General features: G+C 34.4%; 1 protein-coding gene across 6 annotated transcripts in view; it reads left to right on the top strand.

Moving 5' to 3' along the window:
• Positions 1-23,285, top strand: part of MYOCD (myocardin) — a 155,654-nt gene that overhangs the window by 109,524 nt on the left and 22,845 nt on the right. For 5 of the 6 annotated variants that reach the window (XM_020965975.2, XM_078155782.1, XM_078155781.1 and 2 more), the window contains 2 exons: positions 5,501-5,676; positions 10,696-10,821. In XM_020965975.2, coding sequence (XP_020821634.1) covers positions 5,501-5,676; positions 10,696-10,821 — 302 coding nt within the window. The remainder of the gene's footprint in view (positions 1-5,500; positions 5,677-10,695; positions 10,822-23,285) is intronic. The other variant, XM_078155780.1, reaches the window with a different exon arrangement.

The following is a 23,285-nucleotide window of genomic DNA, read 5'->3' as shown; positions in this document are numbered from 1 at the left end:
AGACTGATTTTAGTGAATTGCAAATTTAACATGAGTCAATAGTGTGATGTGGCAGTCAAAAAAGCTAATGTACGCTTAGGTTGCATTGAGGGGCATAGCATCTAATAATATCAGACCTCATCTGGAGTATTTTGTTTAGTATTGGGTATCACAGTTTTAAAAGGATATTGATAAACTGGGAGGTGTTCAGAGGGCCATCAAGGTGATGAAGGACCTTAAGTTTATGAAATATGAGAACCAGTTGAAGGAAATAGGCATGTGTAGTGAAAAGAAGACTCACTGAGAACATGACTATCGTATCTGAAGGACTGTAATTTGAAAGAAGGATTAGACTTGCTCTGTTTGGCCTCATAACCTCCTAAGAACTCCATGAGGTAAATCATATGTGAGAAGCAGGTCATATTAATCCATTGTTCAAATGGGTAAACTGAAGTTCAAAAAAGTTAAAAGATTAGCATAGGGTTATAGAACTCAAACTCAGGTCTTTCTTAACTTCAGGGTAAATATTGTTCCCACTACACTCAGACACTGATCAGTGAAGTAGAAGAAAAAGATATCCTGCCATATTGATTGGAAAAGGTGTGAAAAAAGGGGGGGCTGGGAACCTAAGAGTTAGTCCTAATAGCCAGTGTCTTTTTTTTTTAAGAAAATTAACAGACTGAAAAATGAAACCAGAAGTCAAAGAGCAGAGAAATATTTAGTGCCCTCATTTCCCCATTTGACACCTATCTATCTGAGTGAGAGGCCAAACAGATACTAATAATGACCCTGGGCAAAGATTACAAAAAGAGTAAAACATTCTGTTTTGTTACTCCTACCTCATCATTGACTTTCTAATCACTAAGGTAAAAACATCTTGGTTTTATGTATACAATGCAGAAGTCAAGAGTTATTGTGAGTTTGATTACAGCATACTGAACTGGAAAACTTCCTGACGATACCTAAATTCCTTTAGTAACAAAAGAATGATATCTGGAACACAGTTAGAATAGTTACGGGTATTCAGCACATTTTGTACTGTGGAGTTAGACAATAAACCAGATGAGATTTAGCAATAAAAATCTGATGGACATATATGGGCATTGCTATATTCAAATGTGGCTTGTCAGCCCCATTCCACATACACACCAACCTTTAATGGTATTTGAAGTGCCTTCCATGAAGGCCTTCCGTGAGGTTCTCTGTACCCACAAACCGTGGAGTAGTCTCAAAATGGAGGCAGATATACAGAAGGAAACAGAATCCAAGTGGAGAAAATAGGAATCACAATGGCATTTGTGATTTAGAAAATTTCATGAATTACCTAAATGTTGGGGGTTTTTTTGTGATGCCACTTTTTGACATTTAAAAATTTAAGTTCAATAGCTGTCATATTTTAGGCTTATTATAAAAGCAAAATCTCAACATAAAAATGATGTAAAAGACATAGATAGATAGATCTCTTGTGTCTCTGTGTGTGTCTGTGTGTGTATCCCATCTTCATCTCTCATTTTAGCTCTCATTCTTCTTCTACACTCTTCCCTTCATCAGTCTGTTTTGCACTAGAAAACTTTTGTTAAAATATAGAAAATGTACTGGAATATATACAGGCAGTGTGTGTAGTGGGAAAAGGATTAGGAGTTAGAAAACCTGAGTTTTAGCCCTACCTTCACCACTGGTTAGCTGTGTGACGAGGGACATTTCGCTTAAATCTCCCTGAGCCTTGATTTCCTCATCGATAAAATTAAGTAATACCACTTGTACTTGCTTACCTTACAGGGTTGTTGTTGTTCTGACAACCAAATGAGAATATGTATCTGAATGTAAGTACTATACAAGTGTGAGATATTATTACCTTGAAAATGAATTTTTATAGCTGGTTGTGGAGTACTCAAGTTCCCTCCAAAAACATAGAAATTAAAGAAGATTTCTGCTAAATGGGGAAAATGTGCAATTCACTGAATGGGATCCTTGTGAAGAATTCAGAGAAATATGGGAAGATATAAATTTATTTATGAGGAAGTAAGCAGAACTCAGTAAAAGTATGTAATGACTACAATATAAATGAGGGGGCAGAATAGCAATAATAACAACAACAACAAAAAACCCCTGAACACCACATAATTATATTAACAAAACTTTTCCTCACAAAAGAGGTAAGAAAATGCACCTACATCCCTTCTTTGAAGAGGTAGGGGATTGTGGGTGTTCTACATGGCCTATATCAAACTCATTTGATGTGTTGGTTAATTACATTGAGCTACTTTTTTTCCATTATTTTATTTTTTGTTACTAGGGGTGGTTCTCTGGGTAGGGAAGGGAGGAGAGGCATATTTGGAAATAAAGGTAATATAAATATCAATTTTAAAGAATTCAGGAGGCAAGTATTAAAGTAATAATGCATCATTAAGCAAATTTCTGTTTATGGTTGTTTTGAATTATCTCCCCCAAAGTCCCCCAAAGCACCATCGTTTCTAAGCCACTTGCCTAATTATTTTTAACTATGTTTTAAAAATTAACAAGCATTTTTTCTTCCTCACACCCCCCTCCTAGGGGAAAAATATTTTTTAAAACCCTTGTGACAAATATTCAGTCAAGCAAAATGTGTTCCTACATTAGTCATATCCAAAAAATAGGTGTATTTTCCTGCATGTTTGGTCCATCCCTTGTCTGTCAGAAGGTGGGTAACATATTTCACTATTATTCCTCTTGAATTTTGGTCGACCGTTGTGTTCATAAAGTTCTTAAGTGTTTCAAAGCTATTTTTATTTACAAAGTTGTTACCTTGTAAATTGTTCTTTTGCTTCTCCCTTCACTTTGTATTAATTCATGCAAGTCTTCTTAGATGTCTCTGAAAGGATTTCTTTTTGTTCCTTACAACACAATAGGTGGCACAGTGGATAAAATGCTAGGCCTGGAATTAGGAAGACTTCCTGAACTCAAATCTGGCCTCAGACAGTTATTAGCCTTGTGACCCTTGGCAAGTCACTTAACTCTCTTTGCCTCAGTTTCCTCATTTATAAAATGATCTGGAGAAGGAAATGGCAAACCACTCTGCTATCTTTGCTAAGAAAACCCCAAATGAATCACCAAGAGTAAGATACAACTGAAAATGACTGAATAACAACACAATAGTTTCTGTTACATTCAGATACATTCAAGTTTATTCATCCAATCCCCAAATGATGAGAAAATTTCCAGTTCTTTGCTACCAAAAAAAAAAAGCTATGAATATTTTTTGTACATACAAATCCTTTTCCTCTTTTTCTGATCCCTTTTGGAAATAAGCCTAGTAATGGCACTTCTGAGTCAAAGGACATTCACAGGTCAGTAACTTTTGGGGATTATTTCCAAATTTCTTTCTAAGATGACCAGACCTTATAATTGTTAGATTGGCAAAGTTGACATAAAAAGAAAATGATATGTGTTAGAAAGTGCCTTTTTTTTGCCAGTCTGATAGGTATGAGGTGCAATGTCAGAAGAGGTTTAGTTAGCATTTCTTTACTTATTGATGATTTGGAACTCTTAATGTGGTTAATGATAGCTTGGTTAATAAATAAAACTAGGAGCTGTTTTTAAGAAGTAAGACAGACCATTAACTAATTTGATTTTTTTAAAGAGGTGAATCAAATTATCATTATCAAAAATGAAAAGGAGAAGTTCACAAAAAATGGAAAAACAATAAAAGAAATTATTAGAAATTCTTTTTGCCCAAGTCTATGTCAATGAAATGGACAAAATAAATATGTATAAAATATGAAATGCTGACATTAATAGGACAAGAAAAATATAATTTAAATAACCTGCTCTTAGAAAAAAATCAACTGAACAAGTCATCAAAATACTAAAGGAAGAAAAACTCAGGATCATACAGCTTTAGAAGTAAATTATATCAAACATTTAAAGAAAAATGAATTCCTGTCTCACACAAACTGTTTTTAAAAGTAGGAAAAAGAACTTTTACCAAATTTCTTCTTTGATACAAATATGAACTTGACACCTAAACTGGAGAGAATCCAGACAAAGAAAGAAAACTATCCCTAATGAATATCAGTGAAAATTTTTAAACCAAAGTATTAGCAAAGAAGCTATAGCAATATAGCAAAAAGATTGTACACATGACTAGGCTGGAAACTATCAAAGTAATTAACCATGTTAATAACCAGAACAATAAAAATCATATAATTGTGTCATTAGATGCAGAAAAGTCTTTTGATAAAATAAAATATCTATTTCTGTTCAAAAAAAATTTATTGGCTGTCCCAAAAGTGTTGGTGCAATTTTTACTGCACTAAAACTAAGGGCCAACATTATATATGAGGGAGATAAACTAGAGTCTTTTCTAGATTACAGTTAAAGTAAGGATGTCAATTGTCACCACTATCATTTGATGTAGTGCTAATAGTTCTAGGTATAGTAATTAAATAAGAAAAAAAAATTGAGAGAATAAGCATATGCAAAGAGGAAATAAAACAATCACTTCTGGAGATGATTTGTGGTGTATTTAAAGCTAACTCAAGTAGAAATTGGGGTGTCTAATCCATACATAAGGATTCCTATAGGTCACATATTAACTTAGTTTTAAAATGTAGCCTTCAGCAATAAAAAGGCCAAGAATCTATAGGGAAACAATGAGAAAGGGTGTTAAACAATCATCTCCAACTATACAATAAAGCTATAATCATAAAAATTATTTGTTGTTGCCTAAAAAATTGAGAGGTTGATCATTGGAACAAATTTGTTATACAATATGCAGAAATAAAATTAACCTTATAGCTTTCTGTTCAGTAAACCCAAAGATCTTAGCTATTAGGGGAAAACTCAGTATTTGACAAAGATTGTTAGGAAACTTGAAAGCTATCTGTCAGAAAGTAAGTTTAGATCAGCATCTCACACCATATACCAAATAGGAGTTCTTAATGGCTATGTGGATTAGATATAAAAGGTCAAATTATAAACTAAGTGGAGGAACTTATCTTTAAGATCTGTGTATAAGTGAAGAGTTCATGAACAATTACCAGCCTCTCTAACTTTTAAGTCTCATCTTTTACTGGAAGCCTTCCCCAATTTCTCTTATGTCTAATGTCTTCACTCTGTAATTATTTCTTTTTTTTATCTTGTATATAGATTGTTTCATATTTATTTGTTTGCATGGTGTCTACTTCATTGAATTGTAAGCTCTATGAGAGTAGGAACCATCTTTTATATTTTTAATAGTACTTAATATGGTGCCTAGACCATAGTAGACAATTAATAAATGTTTAGTGTTTGGTTGATTTATAAAAACAAGGGATAGAAAGGATGACAGAAGATAAAATGGACAGTTTCAATTACATAAAATTAAAAATATTTTTTCACAAATAAAATCACTATAACAGGTAATTAGGGAAAAATTTGACAGCAAGTTTCTCTGATAAAGATATGATTTCCAAGACATATCAGGAACTGAGTCAAATTTGTAAGAATAAGAGCCATCCTCAGTTGGTAAATGGTCAAATAGTTCTTATGTTTTCTCTAATAGGTAATCATGTAGGCATCTCCAAATCAACAGATGCTTTTGCCTTTGATGAGGACAGCAGCAATGATGAACTCTCTCCAGAACAGATACGAAGTGAAGACTCACAAAGTTCTAATAGTTTCCCACCTGACACAAAAGCCACAGGGGCCTCTTCATCTGCCCCATCAGAAACAACTCAGGTAAATGAACAAAATCCAAGTCCCTAAATATGTGGTACTTTCTATACCATAAGGAAAAGTACTCCAGAATCTCTCTCAGCTGAAAACAGTCTATCAAAACATTCATGTTAGGTTCCTTTGACATTTCTCTTGATGTGATTCAAAACAGCTAATTTTCATCACATATTTCACAGACCAGTTTGATGGCAACAAAAGACTCCATGGAACCTTGACTCCACACTCTTGAATGGCCAAAAAAATAGTTCTATCATATTTATAAAGCACTTAAAAGTTAACAACTTTCAAGTGGAAATATTACTCCTATTATGTAGATGAAAAAAGCAAATAACAAGGAAAGTTTAGGTCACTTATCCATGGTTCGCAGTATGAATTCAAACCCAGAGCACTCTTTCTATTACTCTACCTCCTTCCCCCTAGAAAAAATGTAATGCTTTTTGTCCTATTTCCATAAGGCGGACTGGAGGAATGAAAGTCATAGAGAAGTATAGAGGTGAAGCTGTCATAGTTACATGAAAGGGCTATTATGTGGAAAGATACTGTATTATAGTGAGTAATAATGGATCCTCTTTGCATCCTTCAAGGCACCCTGGTTTCTCCTGGGTTTCTCTAATGGACTGGTTGCAATACCTGTCCTATAATTCTGGGCTTCAAAGTCCCCTTAGTCTCAGCTCCCACCTCCAGGACTTACTCCCTGAAGTTAGAACTGAAAAGGACAAATGGCACAAGGCCAAAACTTCAGGCCCATTTCTTGGAGCCATGGGGCCTAAGGGGAAGGGAAGGGAATTCTCAGACCCTTCTGCGCAGCTTAATGCATTATATCCCTGCTATGTCTGAATGAGTCCTTCAAACCTAAACTAGACAAGAATAGAGAGTAACTGTTCTTCAATTAGATAGCTTTAAAGATGCAGCCAGGTTCAACTATGGCAGCCAGTGGAAAGAAACTCCTTCCATCCACATTGTAGGCCATCAAGAATGTCCACACATTTACACTAGTTTTCCTGTCTCAGAAGCAAGTTTTCTGCAATTTTCACACGGGGCCCTTCATCTTAGAGGATCTGGGCATAGGTCAAACCCATGTTAAGTAACTGTGAAGTGGGGCAGCTAGGTGGCCTTGGAGTCAGGAGGACCTGAGTCCAAATCTGGCCTCAGAACAAACACTTGACATTTACTAGTTGTGTGACCCTGGGCAAGTCACTTAACCCCGATTGCCTCACCAAAAAGCAAAAATAATAATAATAATAATTGTGAAGTATCATTGTATAATAACAAGACCACTCAATTTTGAGTAAGAAAAATGGGCTCAAATCTTAATTCTGACATTGCTTTTGTGACCTAAGACAAGTCACTTCAGGTCTTAGGACCTCAGTTTTGTTTGGTTTTACAGATGAAAACCTTAAGTCCCAAGTGATTGAGAGATTAAGGGCTGAGGGACATTGAAGGAAGAAGAGAAAGAGGAAAAGGAGAGGGAGATCAAAGAGAGGGAGGAGGATGACAGGAAAGGGAGAAGGAGGAAGAGAAGAGGAAGAAGGAGGAATAAAATGAGGAGAAAGAGGAGAAAGACAAGTTAATAATAACAACCTATGCTCTCTGTTATTATTTTCTGCTGAGGAGAGAAGAGAAGGCTGCAATGACCAATGTTCACTCAGAGAATCTACAATTCAATCTTCATTCAGATAATGAAATATACCCCTCTTTGTGGAGGGGTGATAGACTGTAGGTACCAAATGAGGCTTTTGATATGTGAGAATGTACTCTTCTTTTTCTTATGATATTCTGCTGAGAAAGAAAAAAATAGGAGCCTGTAAATGGTCAATTTAAAAATGATCAATTTAAACCCCATTGATGTTTCTTTGCATTGCCCCTAGTTGTTAGGTGGAGATGGAGAAGTGTCCTTCAAGGGAGCAGAGACAGAGTGCTTTTGCCAACTTTAGGACTAAGGATGTTGCATTTTCCTAAAACAGCAGACAGTATTTAGCTGAAAGCATCAGCTAAATCTGAAGCTAGAAGCGATGAATACTATAGCTGTTGTTGATAAGTTAAATCCAAGCAAGCAGAGGAACAACTCGAAAGAAGAGAATCAAAGAAGTTACTAGTTCAGCTAAGATAACATATCCAGTGAGATATTTGTTGAGTTCATTGCAAATCAACTCAGTTCAGCCTAGAAGATTCAAAGCAGAAGTCTCATTCATCAAAGAATTTTATGGATGGTTACTTAGGCAGAAAGAGGACACAGAAGTTTACAATTCTGGTATTATTCAGCTAGTCAATGAGCATTTATTAAACACTTACTATGTTTCAGATATTGTGCTAAGCACTGAGGATAGAGACTCTCAAGGAGTTCATTCTAATGGGAGAAACAATGAGAAAATAGCTATATATAAGCCAAATATATTGGGGGTTATCCTGATTAGATGGGCTTTCTTCATTCCTATTCTTCTCTGACAGGTTTCTGTGTGTGCCCACTCATGTTTTTCTTTGCCAGTTTTCTGTGTGTGCCTACTTTTTACCACAGATACTAAATATATTTTTGTAAGAGTATAATACAGGTTTATATGTGGACTAAAATGTATTTGTTGTTTCTGTATTTGCTTTATGTGAGTAACTGTGATGATGATTATTATTCTTACCTTTTTGTTAAGACCTGATGTATCATCATTGAGAGTAGCTGGTCTTGTATAAATAAAAGAATACCATTGAGTACTCCAGAGATACCATAGTGATCAGGAGGAGTGTATTCCTCCACAACAGGGTTAGCCCTAGGACCCTAAGAGAATTTGAGGATAGCCACATGGAGGCCTAGTGCTGCCAATGTGAAGAGAGGCTGGGTTGATCAAGTCAAACCATAGAATAAGTAGGGGATCCACACTAAAGGCACTGCTGCATGAATTACACAAAAATAAAATGAATGTAGCTGGAATTGGGGAAAAAAGCTGATAGAAGGAATCTGATAAAAGTATAACTAACATACTGCTAATGGAGATGTGAATTGGTCTAGTTACTTTGGAAAACAAAGGAATTATGTAAAAACAATGTAAAATTCTTCATCCCAACTACTGTGTCTACTTGATCTTACTACTGGATCAATACACCATAGAAATAATTCACAGCAAAAAAATTTCCATTTGTTTTATCTATATACATAGATGTGTGTGTGCATGTACATATACATGCACACACACACACATATGTATATATGATGTCCCAAGAGATTTAGTATAATTTAAGCTTTCATATATGTATTTAATATATATTTACAACAGTACTTTTTTTTTTAGGCAATTGGGGTTAAGTGACTTGCCCAGGGTCACACAGCTAGTAAGTGTCAAGTGTTTGGTCTGAGGCTGGATTTGAACTCAGGTACTCCTGACTTCAGGGCTGGAGCTCTATCCACTGCGCCACCTAGCTGCCCCCTACAGTACTATTTTTAATGCCAAAAAAATGGAAGCAACCTTTTCCCAACAAATGGGTAATAGTTGTTATCCATTTTATAATGTTGTATAAGACTATAATAGCACATTACTAACCTTAAAGAATAATGAATATTATTTATATTATATTATAAAATTCAAAAAGTATGGCAAAATTTGAATATGCTAAAGCAGAACAAAGGAAACATCTAAAAGAAAATTGTATACAGTGACAATCCCATGTAAGTGAAGACAAGATTAAATTAAATCAAAATTTGAATCAAGTACAAGAATGTATTTGACTTGCAAATATGTGATACTAACTTATTAAAGTTAAAGCAACCATGAAAAAATAACTAAACAAAAAATAACCTTTAAGGTATAAGTATACATACTATGAGTCACCATCACTCTTTTTGTACTATTTTACTTAACTTTTTATCCATTTAAAAACTAGACATTAATCAGTATTTATAATACTACATATGTGTGCTTTTTCCTTTCTTTCTTGATTATATACTCAAAGGGAAAACAGAACCAATATTTCCACATAAGCATAACCCAAAATGCCACCATTCTCATGGGAGCAGCTACCAGAATTATAGACATAATATCTAAGGGCAAACTCAAACTAAACAACAGCTAAAGGGAAATTTGAGCTAAGCATCTTGTTCCATGACTAACCACTTTTGTTCATTCACCAAAAGAAATAAGATATTACCTATCTCCAGAAATCTCTAGGGACACCTATTCTGCTTGCTTCTATTTAAGTAAGCATTTTCTCGCTGTTGAAAAGAAAATAACTTCCTGCAAACCCAAAGTTACCAACAAATTACTGAATGAATATTAAATGATTTAAGGAATCATAATAACAGTAGAGGAAGGTAATAAGAAGGAATGCAAATATCAGGATATATTCAATCTACCCAAAGTGAGACATCTTCATGATTTGATAGCTGGAAGGAGTATTTAGATAGGAGGTCAAGATCAGAATCCTTCAGTACTGTGACACGGAGAAGTAATGACAAAGAAATAAAAGTTCTTTCAAACCACCTGTGGGAAATTCTAAGGAGCCCCCAGTGCTCTATTCTAGAAGGTGGCCAGAAGTATGGAAAGGTGGAAGGATTTTTCTTTGCCCCTCATTACACTATAAACCATTTCTTGAAGGTATTGGTTCTTTAGAATAAGAAGGCTAACTTTTAGGAAGTGTATCCAAAGTATGCAGAATCAGCAAAAACATTAAAACAAATATATGAGAACAGCTCATTTCTACTACTCAGAACTAAGCCACAAACCAGCCCTTCCATCTAAATACAGTCAGTCATACCTGCACAAATACACATAAACAAACATATGCCTCCTTTCTTCTAATACCATGTTTCCTCTAATTGGTGTTTTCCCCTTCTCCTATCCTCCAGATTCAACGTCTCTGATTCTCTTTATATCCATTTGAGTACAACAGTTTTTCAGACAGACTGCTTAATTCAAACCCTTTAGGGGAAAAATATGAGAAGTAGGATTAGATTACCAGAACTGGAAATAGGAGCTATGTTTTAACAATTATGTCAGCATATTTCTTCCTCCCCAATGATAAAATTAAATTTTATTTCAGGATCATACTTCTGGCTCTGAAAATGATAGAAATGAACCAGTATCACACTTCATCAACCAATCAGACAACATGAAGCAGGTGAATGGCCCATTGAGCTCACCTATCCCTCTGCCTGCTGCGGTAAAGGTACAGAAATACACATAACAGCTAAATCCAGGCTCACCACCTACCTTTTGGGTCACACTCAGCCCACAGGGTAAAGTACTAAAGTTCTGAGCTCATTTCTCTGAATCGTGTCTGAGTTCATGAGGAATAGTGTAGCTAGGAGCATTACCAAAAATATTCTTATGTGAGTTTGACTAGATATACTCTGTGGTCCCTCTAAGAGTCTATGATTCTGAGACAAATCTCCCCCATGCTCAAAATTAGCCCATTAAATAGCACCCTAGATTAGTGTGTTTTATAGGTTTTACTCTGTCTAAAGAGAATGTATAGCATAGTTTGAAAGTAAACCATAGGTGCATGTGAACTTGCTATCAATACAACTGATTCTTCATCACTGCAGATAGCTAGGTTCATCTTGGGATGAGGGTAGTTAAGGTGAGAGTAGCTATGTTCAGTCCATCAACAATTTTTTATTGAACATCTACTATATTTGGGACACTATTCTAAGTACTATTTTGTGGAGTGGGAAGGGTAGAATAAAGAGAAATATTTGACAGGATCCTTGTCCCCAAGGAGATAGAAGACTCCAATATTTTCAAGATTAAAATATAAAAGGGGAAATAAAATAACACAAAAAGATAACTCACAACAATGATTGTTGCCTCACAACCATCAAGCTGCAACAAAAATGAATGATTTTATATTTTCTAAAAATGAAAGTTAATGCTTTCTGGTAACAATTTCCATTGGTCCTGAGATTGTATGTATTCACGAGGAAAGGGTTCAGAAAAGTATTAGCTATTAAATCTAGAAAAAGAGTATTATTGGATACTTGGGTCAGCAAAACTATGGGATGGCAAAGTAACAGTATTAACTGTATCCAATAAAATGATTATCATGGAAAGTTTGTAAAAATACACAAATTATTTTGAATTTAACCAACTTGCTAAATGCTAATGAGTGATACAGATAGTACAAGGAGAAGAAAAGATCACTGTTACGTAGGGTAGTCAAGGAAGACTTCAATAAAATTCAGTGTTCCTCCAGTCAAAAAGTCTGAACAATTGGTGAGGAGAGGGAAAAGAGAGGTATTAACTGCTCTTCTTCCACTTTGGTGCTGTGTATAGACAACACTTAAAAAAACAAAAACAAGGAGACCTAAAAGCTCTGGGCTGGTATTGGAGGCTAGTGTATCATACGTGTAGTTCCTGAGTTCTGTGGGTGTGAACCTGGGAAGGAAGAACAAGAGAGCAGATGGCAGAGCTGTACCACTCTTAGCGTATGGTAATCCTAGATGGCTTTCACTAGGAAAACTAGTGCCTTTCCTAGGTGTGTTTCTCCATGATGTATGTGTCCCTATAGAGATTGTCACTATCCTGACACAAATCTAATTTATCAATTCAGTTGCCACAAATAGTTAAATAACTTATAAAAATTGCTAACCTAGTCATCAACAAAAACAATAAACATGAATCTTAACCCTCAAATCCTTAGCCTTTGAAAAGGAAGAACCAAATTAATTAAGAAACAACAAAAAGCAAAGAAAATGTTTTTGTTCTATGGCCCCTTCCAAATCCATTGAGTTCCATCAATTTTGCACCTATTTTCATCTTTTTCTTGTCTTCTGTTCTCTCCTCTTCTCTCTCCATTTTCCTTTTCTCCCCTTTCTCCATTCTCCTTTCTTTTTCCTTTTCTTTTCCTCCTTTCCTTTCATGAATATGTATGTAGCTTTGATAGTGCTGATTTTGCTATGCATTACTATGTAAAAGTCTTTGCACCTTCCTTAAGTGTTCCATATTTATCATTTTGTGTCGCCACAATATTCCAGTATATTAATATGCCATATTAACCTCTCTGAGTCTCTGATAACTCTCTTAAGTTTGTGAATTATAAAAATGTCATGATCTGCATAGGTAAAGAAAATTACCACACTGTTAAAATTACAGGTTTTCAACATGATGTGCAAGAATTTGTTCAGTTCTAATTAAACTATACTTTAATTGCTAGATGCCTTACTACCTGTGTTAGCCTTGCTGGACCTCAGTTTCCTCATCTGTAAAATAAAGGGATTGGACTAGATGGCCTCCAAATTCTCTTCCAGCTCCAGATCTGTAATCCTATAATCTATGTTACACATGTAGGTCATTTCCAGTTTATCTTTTTTATCATTACTACTAGGTGGAACCATAATGCATGAAGTACTAGGCCTGAAGTCAGGAAGACTCATCTTCCTGAGTTCAAATCTGGCCTTTTTTTGCTGTGTGACTTAACCCTGGCTAAGTCACTTAACCCCGTTTACTTCAGTTTCTTCATCTGTAAAATGAGCTGGAGAAGAAAATAGCAAACCACTCCAGTATCTTTGCCAAGAAAACTCCAAGCAGAGTCACAAAGAGTAGGACTGAAATAACTAAATAACAAAGTGGCTATGAATATTTTTTGTAAAGATAAATCTTTTTTACCTTGTCACTCCCTTACTCCTCTAATTCTAATATGTTACATTTCTTATCTAATTTTTGTACTAATTTGGAGTTTACCTTGGTATGCGGTGTGAGATGTTGCTCTGCACAAAAATTCTACCAGACTACTTTCCAGCTTTCCCAGCAGTTGACAAATTATGAGTCCAAACCTGAGGAATTGAATTCTTTGGGTTTATCAAACATTATTATCCTATGTTTCTTTGCTTCTGTATGTTGTAAGCCTAATCTATTTCATTGACTAACTTCTCTGTTTTTAAACCAGTGCTAAAAGTGTTGATAATTACTGCTTTATTATTGTTTCAATTAATTTTACTTGATTTTTTTAGATTCTCTAGATAGACTATTAAATTGTCTGAGAAAAAAGTGATAGCTTTTTCACCTCTTTACCTATATTTATTTCATTGATTTATTTTTCTTGTATTCTCAAAGCTAGCATTTCTAGAATTATGTCTAATAATAATAGTGCTTTACCTCTGATTTTATTGCAAAAGACTGAAGCTTACCTTTGGAAAAAATAAATGTATTTATTTTACATGTATTTATAATATATTCTTCCCACCCTCTCCCCAATTAAACAAGAAAGAAAGAGAGAGAGAGAGAGAGAGAGAGAGAGAGAGAGAGAGAGAGAGAGAGCGCTCTATAAAGTAATTTTTTGGTAGTTTGGTATGACACTGAATAAGTAAATTAATTCAGGTAGAATTGTCATTTTTATTTATTAGCTCCACCTAACCATGAGCAACTGATATTTTTCCAGTTATTTAGATTTGACTTTATTTGTGTAAAAAGTGTTTTGTAATGGTGTTCACATAGTTCCTGGGTTTATTTAGGCAGGTAGACTCCTAAATATTTTATAATGTCTACAGTAACTTTAAATGGAATTTCTCTTTCTATCTCTTGCTGTTGGGTTTTGTTGATAATATATAGAAATGCCTATGATTTATGTGGGCTTATTTTATATCCTGCAACTTTGCTAAAGTTGTTTATTATTTTGAGTAGTTTACTTGATTCTCTAGGATTCTCTAAGTATATCATCATGTCATCTGCAAAGAGTGATAGCTTTGTTTCTTCTTTGCCTATTCTAATACCTTCAATTTCTTTTTCTTCTCTTATTGCTAAAGCTAACATTTCTAGTACCACATTGAACAACAGTGGTGATAACGAACATCCTAGTTTCAACCCTTATCTTAGTGGAAATGCTTCTAGCTTATCCCTATTCATTTCATCATTTCTTATGGAACAATAATATTCCATTATATTCATATACTATGATTTGTTTAGCCTTCTTCAAAAGGAGAACATTTTATTACATTACAATTTCAATTAATATAAAAGGATCTGATATATATATATGTATATCTGTACATACATACATATAGAAATACATATTTGTACATATAAGTCCTTTCCTCTTTCTTTGATTTCTTTGGGGAATATAGGCACATATATAATATCCATAGCTATATAAATATATTTATATATGTGCATATATGAGTATATTCTATATGTGTGTGTATGTATATGGAATAGTAGTGGTATAGCTGGGTCAAAGAGTACATATGATTTAGAAAATTTGGTAGTGTAGTTCCAAAATTCATGGCTCTACCAAAAGTATGCTAATGTGCTTGTTTTCCTACAGCCCTACCAACATTTGTTATTTTTTGGTAGTCTTTGGCAGTCAGATGAATATGAGATAAAACCTCAAAATTTATTTAATTTTTTGTTGTTTTTGAGTCATTTCAGTTGTTTCTGACTCTTTGTGACTCATTTGGGGTTTTCTTGGCAAAGATACTGGAGTGGTTTGCCATTTTATTTTCCAGCTCATTTTACAGATGAGGAAATGATGCAAACAGGGGTAAGTGACTTGACCAAGGTCACACAGCTAGTAAGTATCTGAGGCCAGATTTGAAATGTATTTATTTATTTTACATGTATTTTATATCTCTAGGGCCAATGCTCTATTTTATACAGTTTTTGATAGCTTGGATTTCTTCCTTTCAGAAATGACTGCTCATATCCTTTTACTATTTATCTATTTTAGAATAGTTCTTAGCAACAATTAGAAGAATTCTTAGTAATAGTTAGAATAGTTCTTAAGTAATAATTTGAATGTTTCTTTTAATATCCTGAGACCTTTAGCAGAGAAATTTGCTGCAATGATTTTTTGCATTTACCTGTTTCCCTTTTAATTTTAACTACATTAGATTTTTTATGCAAAAACTTTTAATTTTGTATAATAAAAATTATCCATTTTATCTTATATAATCCTATCACATACTAGTTGCAAATTTCCCCCCCTCAATAGACCTGAAAGGTAATTTCTCCTTTATTCCTCTAGTTTGTTTATTTTTATTATTTTTTTGAGACTGGATCTCCCTTTCTCAACCAGGCTAGAAGTACAGTCTCACTTTTAATTAGCACAAGAGCTTTGACCAGCTCTGTTTCCAACCTGGACTAATTTGCCCACTCCTTACACACCCTGGTTGATCCTCAACTCATCATTCCAAACTTAGTGTGGACACCCAATTGGCTTATACTGTGGCAGTTAAGAGTTCCTGCATCAAGCAATCCACCAGTCTCAGCTTCCCCAAGTAGTAGGAATTATAAGAATACACCACTTTTGCCACCTCTAATTTGTTTACAGTATGGCTTTTTATATCTAGGTCATGTATCCATTTGGATCTCCTCTTGGTGTTGGTCTAAATCTAATTTCTTCCAGGCTGCTGTACAGTTTTTGTCAAAAAGAGTGCCTTCCCTCAGTAACTGAAGTCTTTGGTTTAGCAAACATTTGTTACTGTTTGCTTCTGTATGGTATGCACCTAATCTGTTCCAATAATTTACCTCTTTTTTGAAAACCAATATTAACTTATCTCAATAAATACTCATCGTACATTATGAGATATGATACTGAGACCCCTGTTCTTCCCCCTTTTATGAGTATTACTCTTGAGATTCTTAAGCTTTTGTTCTTCCTCATGAATTTCATTATTATTTTTTCTCTCTAAAATATTCCTTTTGTAGATTGATTGGCACAACACTGAATAAGTAAGTTAATTTAGGTAGTTATTTCCATTTTTATTTTATTAGCTGATCCTACCTGTGAGCAATTAATATCTCTCAAATTATTTAGAGAGTATTTATGGACTGTTCAATTTCTTTCTCTAATAATTGGTTATTTAAATAGTCTATTTTTTGGCTAATCTGTCTGTTTTTATATTTGTATGTGCTCATCTGTTTCCTCTAAGTTATCAGTTTTTCAGCACATAAAAGGGCAAAATAGTTTCTGAGAATTTCTGATGGGCTTTCTCCATTTTAGATATATATATATATATATATATATATATATATATATATATATATATATATATATATATATATATATAATGCTGGCTCTGCATTTTACATAGATACTACTTACCTTATTAAAGAAAGATGCATATATTCCTATGCTTATTGTTTGTTGTACTTCTCCAAAAGCATTTACAGCATATTTTGATTTTGGCTTATTGTTTTATTTTTTATTATTATTGTTATTTATATTTATAGTTCTCTTTATAGTGAAACAACTCTGCATTCCTGGCTATAAATACAAACTCAGCATAGTATATATATATATACATATGTACATATACATATACATATACATATACATATACATATACATATACATATACATACACATATACATATACATACACATATACATATACATATACATGTGTGCGTATATATGTGCACATGCACATATACATGTGTGTGCGTAGTTGTGGTCTCTGCTAATTTAAAACATTTTTGTCAATGTTCATTAAAAATATTGCTACATAGTATTCTTTTCCTGCTTTTTTTTCTTCCAGTTTTAGGCAATGACTATATTTGTATAGTATAGAGTTTCGAAGAATCCCTGCTTTTTCTATTTTTTGCAATCAGGTCATATACTATTGGGATTCATTTTTCTTTGAATTTTTGATATGATACATTTGTAAATCCATGTGGTCTTATTTTTCCCCTTTAGGAATTCATTTAGCAACTTCAGTGTCTTTTTCTGATGTCAATTTATTTAAATAAAATAGCCTTATTATAATCCCTTGTTCTGACAATCTAGGCACTTTATATTTTATAAATATTTAATACATTTCACCTAAGCTCTCAGTTTAGTTAGCATATAATTAAGCAAAATAATTTCTAAGTTTCCTTTTTTCCTCTTAAATTGTTATAAATTCTCTTTTATCATTTTAATACTGTTTAGTTTTTTTAAATGAGAGTGGCTATTTATTTTATTAGTTCATTCAAAAAAATTTCCTACTTTTGTCAGTTCAGTGTTTTACTTCTTTTTTATTTCAATTTTGTTCATCTGTCCTTTCATTTTCATGATTTCTACCATATTTCTACTTTGGTGTTTAGAGTTTTCTGATATTCTTGTTATTCTAGTTGTGTTTTTTTTAGTTTCATTACCAATTAATTGATCTGTTCTTTTTCCTCTTTTACTGATTAATGTGCTTAGAGATAGAAATTATCCCCCAAGGATTATTTAACTTTATCCTAAAAGTTTTGGTGTATTGTATCATTGTTGGAATTTTTTCTAATAGCATTGTCAGTAAAATTGTTTATATGATTTGTTCTTAAAATATCACTTAAATTTTATTATTATTATTAATTTTTATTGATTTATCCTAGTTTTTATTCTTTCTTCCAAGGCCCTTTGCTGAATATAATTTATATTGCATTGTATTCAGTAAAATATATGCTTAATATTTCTTCTTGTCTCCATTTATTTGGGAGGTTTCCTTTGCCCCAAAATTTCCCTAAAATGTATTTTCTAAAGGCCCTCTAAATCTCCTTTGCTAGATCTTCTTCCAGATACCACTAATTGTAGGTGTCCCCCAAGACTCTGTCCTATACCCTTTTTTCTTCTCCATCTGTATTATCTTTGTTGATGATCTCATCAGCTGCCATGGGTTCAGTTATTATCTCTACACAGACAGTTGCCAGATCTATATAACATCTCTCCTGACTGCTAGTCTTATATCATCAACTGTGTCTTGAACATCTACAGTCCCATAAGAATTCTATATGCCAAACTCTATATGCCAAAAACAGAGCTCAATACTTTTCCCTTTAAATGAACCCCCAACCCCAACTTTTCTATTACTTTTCAGTGTGCCACCATCCTCCTAGTCACTGAGGCTCAAATCTCAGCATCATCTCCAACTACTCTCTCACTCACTCCACACAGCCAATCTGTTGTCAGTCTTATTATTTGTACTTTCACAACATCTCTTCTGTATATCCTTTTCTTTCCATTCATACTTGCCACCCTAGTGTAAGCTCTCATCACCTCTTGCTTGTACTGTGCCACTACCCTTCTAGTTAGTCTCCCTGCTGCATGTCTCTCCCCATTCCAATTCATTGACTCCACTACTAAAGTGCAGGTCTAAATATGACATTCAGTAATTCCAGTAGCTCTTTAGCACCTCCAGGATAAAATGTAAAATATTTGTTCTCATTTTAAGCTTTTCAGAACTTTATATTTTCCTATTTTTTAATCTTCTTATGCGAGCCATCTCCAGTCATCCTGATCTATATCTTGCCACTGGACCTAGATGGCTCTGGAGGAGAGAGTGAGGCCAGTGACTTTGCACACACCTGCTTCACTTAAATCCAATTCACTTGCAAGTCAAGACGTCACCTTCCTAATGTCACTGGTCCTCTTAGTCTCCTACATATACATGTACTTTACAATCCAGTAACACTTGCCTTTTTGCTATTACACGTACATGACACTCCATCTCCTGATTCCATGCCTTTTCAGTGGCTGCCCCCCATTCCTGGCATGCTCTCCTTCCACACCTCTGCCTACAGGCACTTCTGGTTTCCTTCAAATGCCACTTTATTTAGGATACCTTTCCCAGTCCTTACCAAACTTTCCCTCTGAGATTACTTTCCATATATATATCTGTATAGATATTCTATGTACTTGGCTGTTTTCATGTAGCTTCCCCTGTTAGAATGTAAATTCCTTAAGGACAGGAGCCATGTTTTGCCTTTCCTTATATAATCATGGCTAACATAGTGCCTAACATATAATAATTACTTAATAAATGCTTGTTGACTGACAGATTCCATATGACAGACCATTCCTAACTTTTCTAAAATTCTTTTCAGTTACTTAAATTCTTTATTATTTTTGTTAAATTTGTCTAGGTCTGAAAAGGGTACATTTGAGTCCCTCACTGTTATGTTTTACTGCCTTTGTCTTTGCAATTTTTAAAACATTTCTTCTAAGTACTTAACTATTAATATTGCTTCATTATCTATAGTGCCTTTAAGCATAATAGGATTTCCCTGTTAACCTCTTTTTACATGTCAATTTTTACTGCTTTCTTATCTAAAATCACTATAGTTACCCATTAATTTTGTAGTCTGCTTGAAGTATTATCAATTTTGGTTTGCTTCCTCACTTTAACTCTGTGTGAAACTTTATGCTTTAAGTGTGTTTCTTGTAAACAACATATTTTTGAAGTATGCTTTCTCATCCATTCTACTATCTTCTAATTTATTGGCGAGTTCATTCCATTCACATTTATAATTATGATCATTAATTATTTCCCTCCAATCTATTTTCTTGTACTTTTTCTTCTCTTCGGCTATCATCCCTTAAGCCTCTGTTTCCCCACAATTTCACCCATTGCCTCTAGAGTAAAATAGTAAGTTCCTTCCCCTTCTTTACAGAGAAGATAGTAAAAGAAAAGGAATTTGCTTAATACTCATGATCTATAGGTGCAGTAATCTGCTTCTATTCTATTGTCTGTCTTATCTTCCCCTTGTCCTTCCTCTGCTCACAGATTTTTGTGTCTTTCCTTCTCCTTTCCTCCCTTCCCCCTTCCCTTTCCCCTACACTTTTCCTATTCTTCTTCTTCCTTCTTCCTTCCTCCTTCCTTCCCTTCCTTCCTTCCCTTCCTTCCTTCCCTTCCTTCTTCCTTCCTTCCCTTCCCTTCCTTCCCTTCCCTTCCCTTCCCTTCCTTTCCTTTCCTTTCCTTTTTTCCTTTCCTTTCCTTTCCTTTCCTTTCCTTTCCTTTCCTTTCCTTTCTTTCCTTTCCTTTCCTTTCCTTCCTTTCCCTTCCTTTCCCTTCCTTTCCCTTCCTTTCCTTCCTTTCCTTTTTCCCTTCCTTTCCTTCCTTTCCCTTCCTTTCCCTTCCTTTCCTTTTCCTTTCCTTCCTTCCTTTCCTTTCCTTTCCTTTCCTTTCCTTTCCTTTCCTTTCCTTTCCTTTCCTTTCCTTTCCTTTCCTTTCCTTTCCTTTCCTTTCCTTTCCTTTCCTTTCCTTTCCTTTCCTTTCCTTTCCTTTCCTTTCCTGTCCTGTCCTGTCTTATCCTATGCTATCCTATCCTATCTTTTTCTTTCCTCATGGCCAATATGGGATTTTGTTTTGCATAATTATACAAGCTATATACAAGATAAATAAGAAATAACTGAAAGAGGGAAAATACTAGAATTAAGAGGGGTTAGGGAAGGCTTCCTGAAGAAGGTGGGATTTTAGCGGACTTAAAGGGAAATCAAGGGGGTCAGTAGTTGGAGAGGAGGAGAAGAGTTTTCCAGTCATGGTGGGCAGCCAGAGAAAATGCCTAGATGTAAGAAATGAAATGATTTGTTCATGGAATAGCAAGGAGGCCAGTGCCACTGGATTGAAGAGTATGTATCAGGGAGTAAGTTACAAGAAGCCTAGAAAGGCTAGGTTATGAAGGGCTTTGAATGCCAAGCAGAGCATTTTGTATTTGCTTAATAGCAAATTGAGGCAATAGGAAGCCACTGGAGTTTATAGATTAGAAAGGGTAATACGACCATTTTATCTTCACAACAAACCTGGGAGATTTTAAATCTGGGACCAGTTTCTCTTGACTCCCAATTTTGCATTTTAAAGTTTCTAATCAGTTCTGGCATTTTGATCAGAAATGCTTGGAAGTTCTTTATTTCATTAAAGGTCCATCTCCCATCCATTCCCTAACCCCCTCCCATACACACATTATATTTAATTTCGTCAAATAAGTTATTCTTGATTGTAAGGCTTTATCTTTTACTTTTTCAATTATCATATTCCAAATTCTTCTTTTCCTTATGATGGCAAATGTCAGCTCTTGTATGATCTTGACTGTTCTAATTTCTTGAACTCTTTCTCTTTAGGTGCTTGCAGTATTTTTTCTTTGACCTAGAAACTCTGGATTTTTGATACGATGTTTTAATTTTGGAGTTTCAGAAAGTGGCAAGTGGATTTTTTTCTATTTTCACTTTGCCTTCTGGTTCTGATAGATCTGGGCAGTTCATCTTTACTATTTCTTGAAATATGATAGCCCAGTTTATTTGTGTTTTAGAGGCAGTAGCATTATGATTATCAAGTAGTTTGATGATTCTTAAATTCTCCTTGGCATGTTTTATAGGTCATTTTTTGTTGGTGGGTATCTTCTATTTTCTTTTCAATATTTTGATTTTTAAATATTGTTTATTATTTCATGGAAGACAGCTAGGTGTCATGATGGATAGAATGCCAGGCCTGGAATCAGGAAGACTCTTCTTTGTGAGTTCAAATCTGGTCTCAGGCACTAATTAGTTGTGTGACCTAAGCAAATCACTTAACTCTCTTTGCCTTAGTTCCTCATCTATAAAATGATCTGGAGAAGGAAATGGCAAACCACTCCAGCATCTCTGCCAAGAAAACCCCAAAAGGTATGATGAAGATTCAGACATAACTGAAATGACTCAACAACAAAGATATTGTTTCATGGAGTTGTTATTTTCTATTTGGCAAATTTTATGGGTAAGGTTCATTGCCATCTTTTCTAAGCTATCAATTCTCATTGTCATTCTTTCTTCCCTAGCTGTTATTTCCTTTATTATTATATTTTGTGTCTCTTCTTTCATTTCTTTCAGTTAATTGTAGTCCCTGTGACCAGGGCATTCTTTTCTCTGAAGCTCTGTTGGATTTGCTGGGGAGTTACTCTTTCCTTCTGGGTTTACCTCTTGGACTTCTCTCAATCCAAGGTAGTTCTTCATTGTGTTATCTACATTAATTCACATCCCCAGCCTCAATTTCTGGATTGGGGACTTTGTGTTTGGACACATTCTGCTCCCTTCCATACTCTTGAATGACATGAGTAGGCCTTGCTTTGTCCCAGATGCAGTCACTAAGACTAGGCACCGCCTTTTATAGGAATTCCTGGGTTTGAGTTCAGTCTTGATTATTCAACTTAAGTTTTGGCCTTAGCTCCTTCTCTGTCTCTTTCTCCTTGCACAATCTCGAACTCAGAGTTGGTTTTATCCCTCGGTATGACCTTGACAGACCTTAGCCAAATATTAATTTTGCCAAAATAAAAAGCAATTGTGCTGGTGGTATGCTTACTGCAAGACCCCAGTTGATTTGCTTCCCAAGGCTGGCTTGGCCCTGTTTCCTAATATTGTTCTCTGGTTGGACAATAGCTGCCTAGGCACTAGGTTGCTCAGTCTGATTGTTTATTCCTGTGGTTCAGAACAGATTTTCTGGGCTCTGGGTTGCATAGAAGTTGCCTGGACACTAAGTCAGTTTGCCTTGATCTCCCCAGCAAATACTTTTCCTTTTATTTAAGTTTGCTTTTTATTTAGTTCTAAAAAGACTGTGCAGTATGATTTGATAAAATAAAGATACCTTCTTTAGAATTAAAAAAGATCCTACAGAATTAAAAAAAATAATGTATTACATTTATAAATATTATTAATTTTCAAATGTATATAGATGGCATTGGAAATAAGATAAATACAGATAAATTTAACCTAGAATCCATAGAAGCTTTTTTATTATATTTTCTCACATAATGATAGAGCATTTTTAAAGTTACCTCCTAGGAGCACTCAAATACTTATTTGGATCTGTGATCTCACTAAAATTACTATTCCCTCCAGTAATGTCAGTTTTTATACATCCTTGCCTACTAATACTTTGCAACTCTTGTTATATATGTAATTCCACTGCAGATACTAGAGCTAAT

Source organism: Phascolarctos cinereus, unplaced genomic scaffold, assembly GCF_003287225.1.
Source record: "Phascolarctos cinereus isolate Bilbo 61053 unplaced genomic scaffold, phaCin_HiC Scaffold_5;HRSCAF=322, whole genome shotgun sequence".
Lineage (NCBI taxonomy): Eukaryota > Metazoa > Chordata > Mammalia > Diprotodontia > Phascolarctidae > Phascolarctos > Phascolarctos cinereus.
This window is presented reverse-complemented; position numbering and strand designations above follow the sequence as displayed.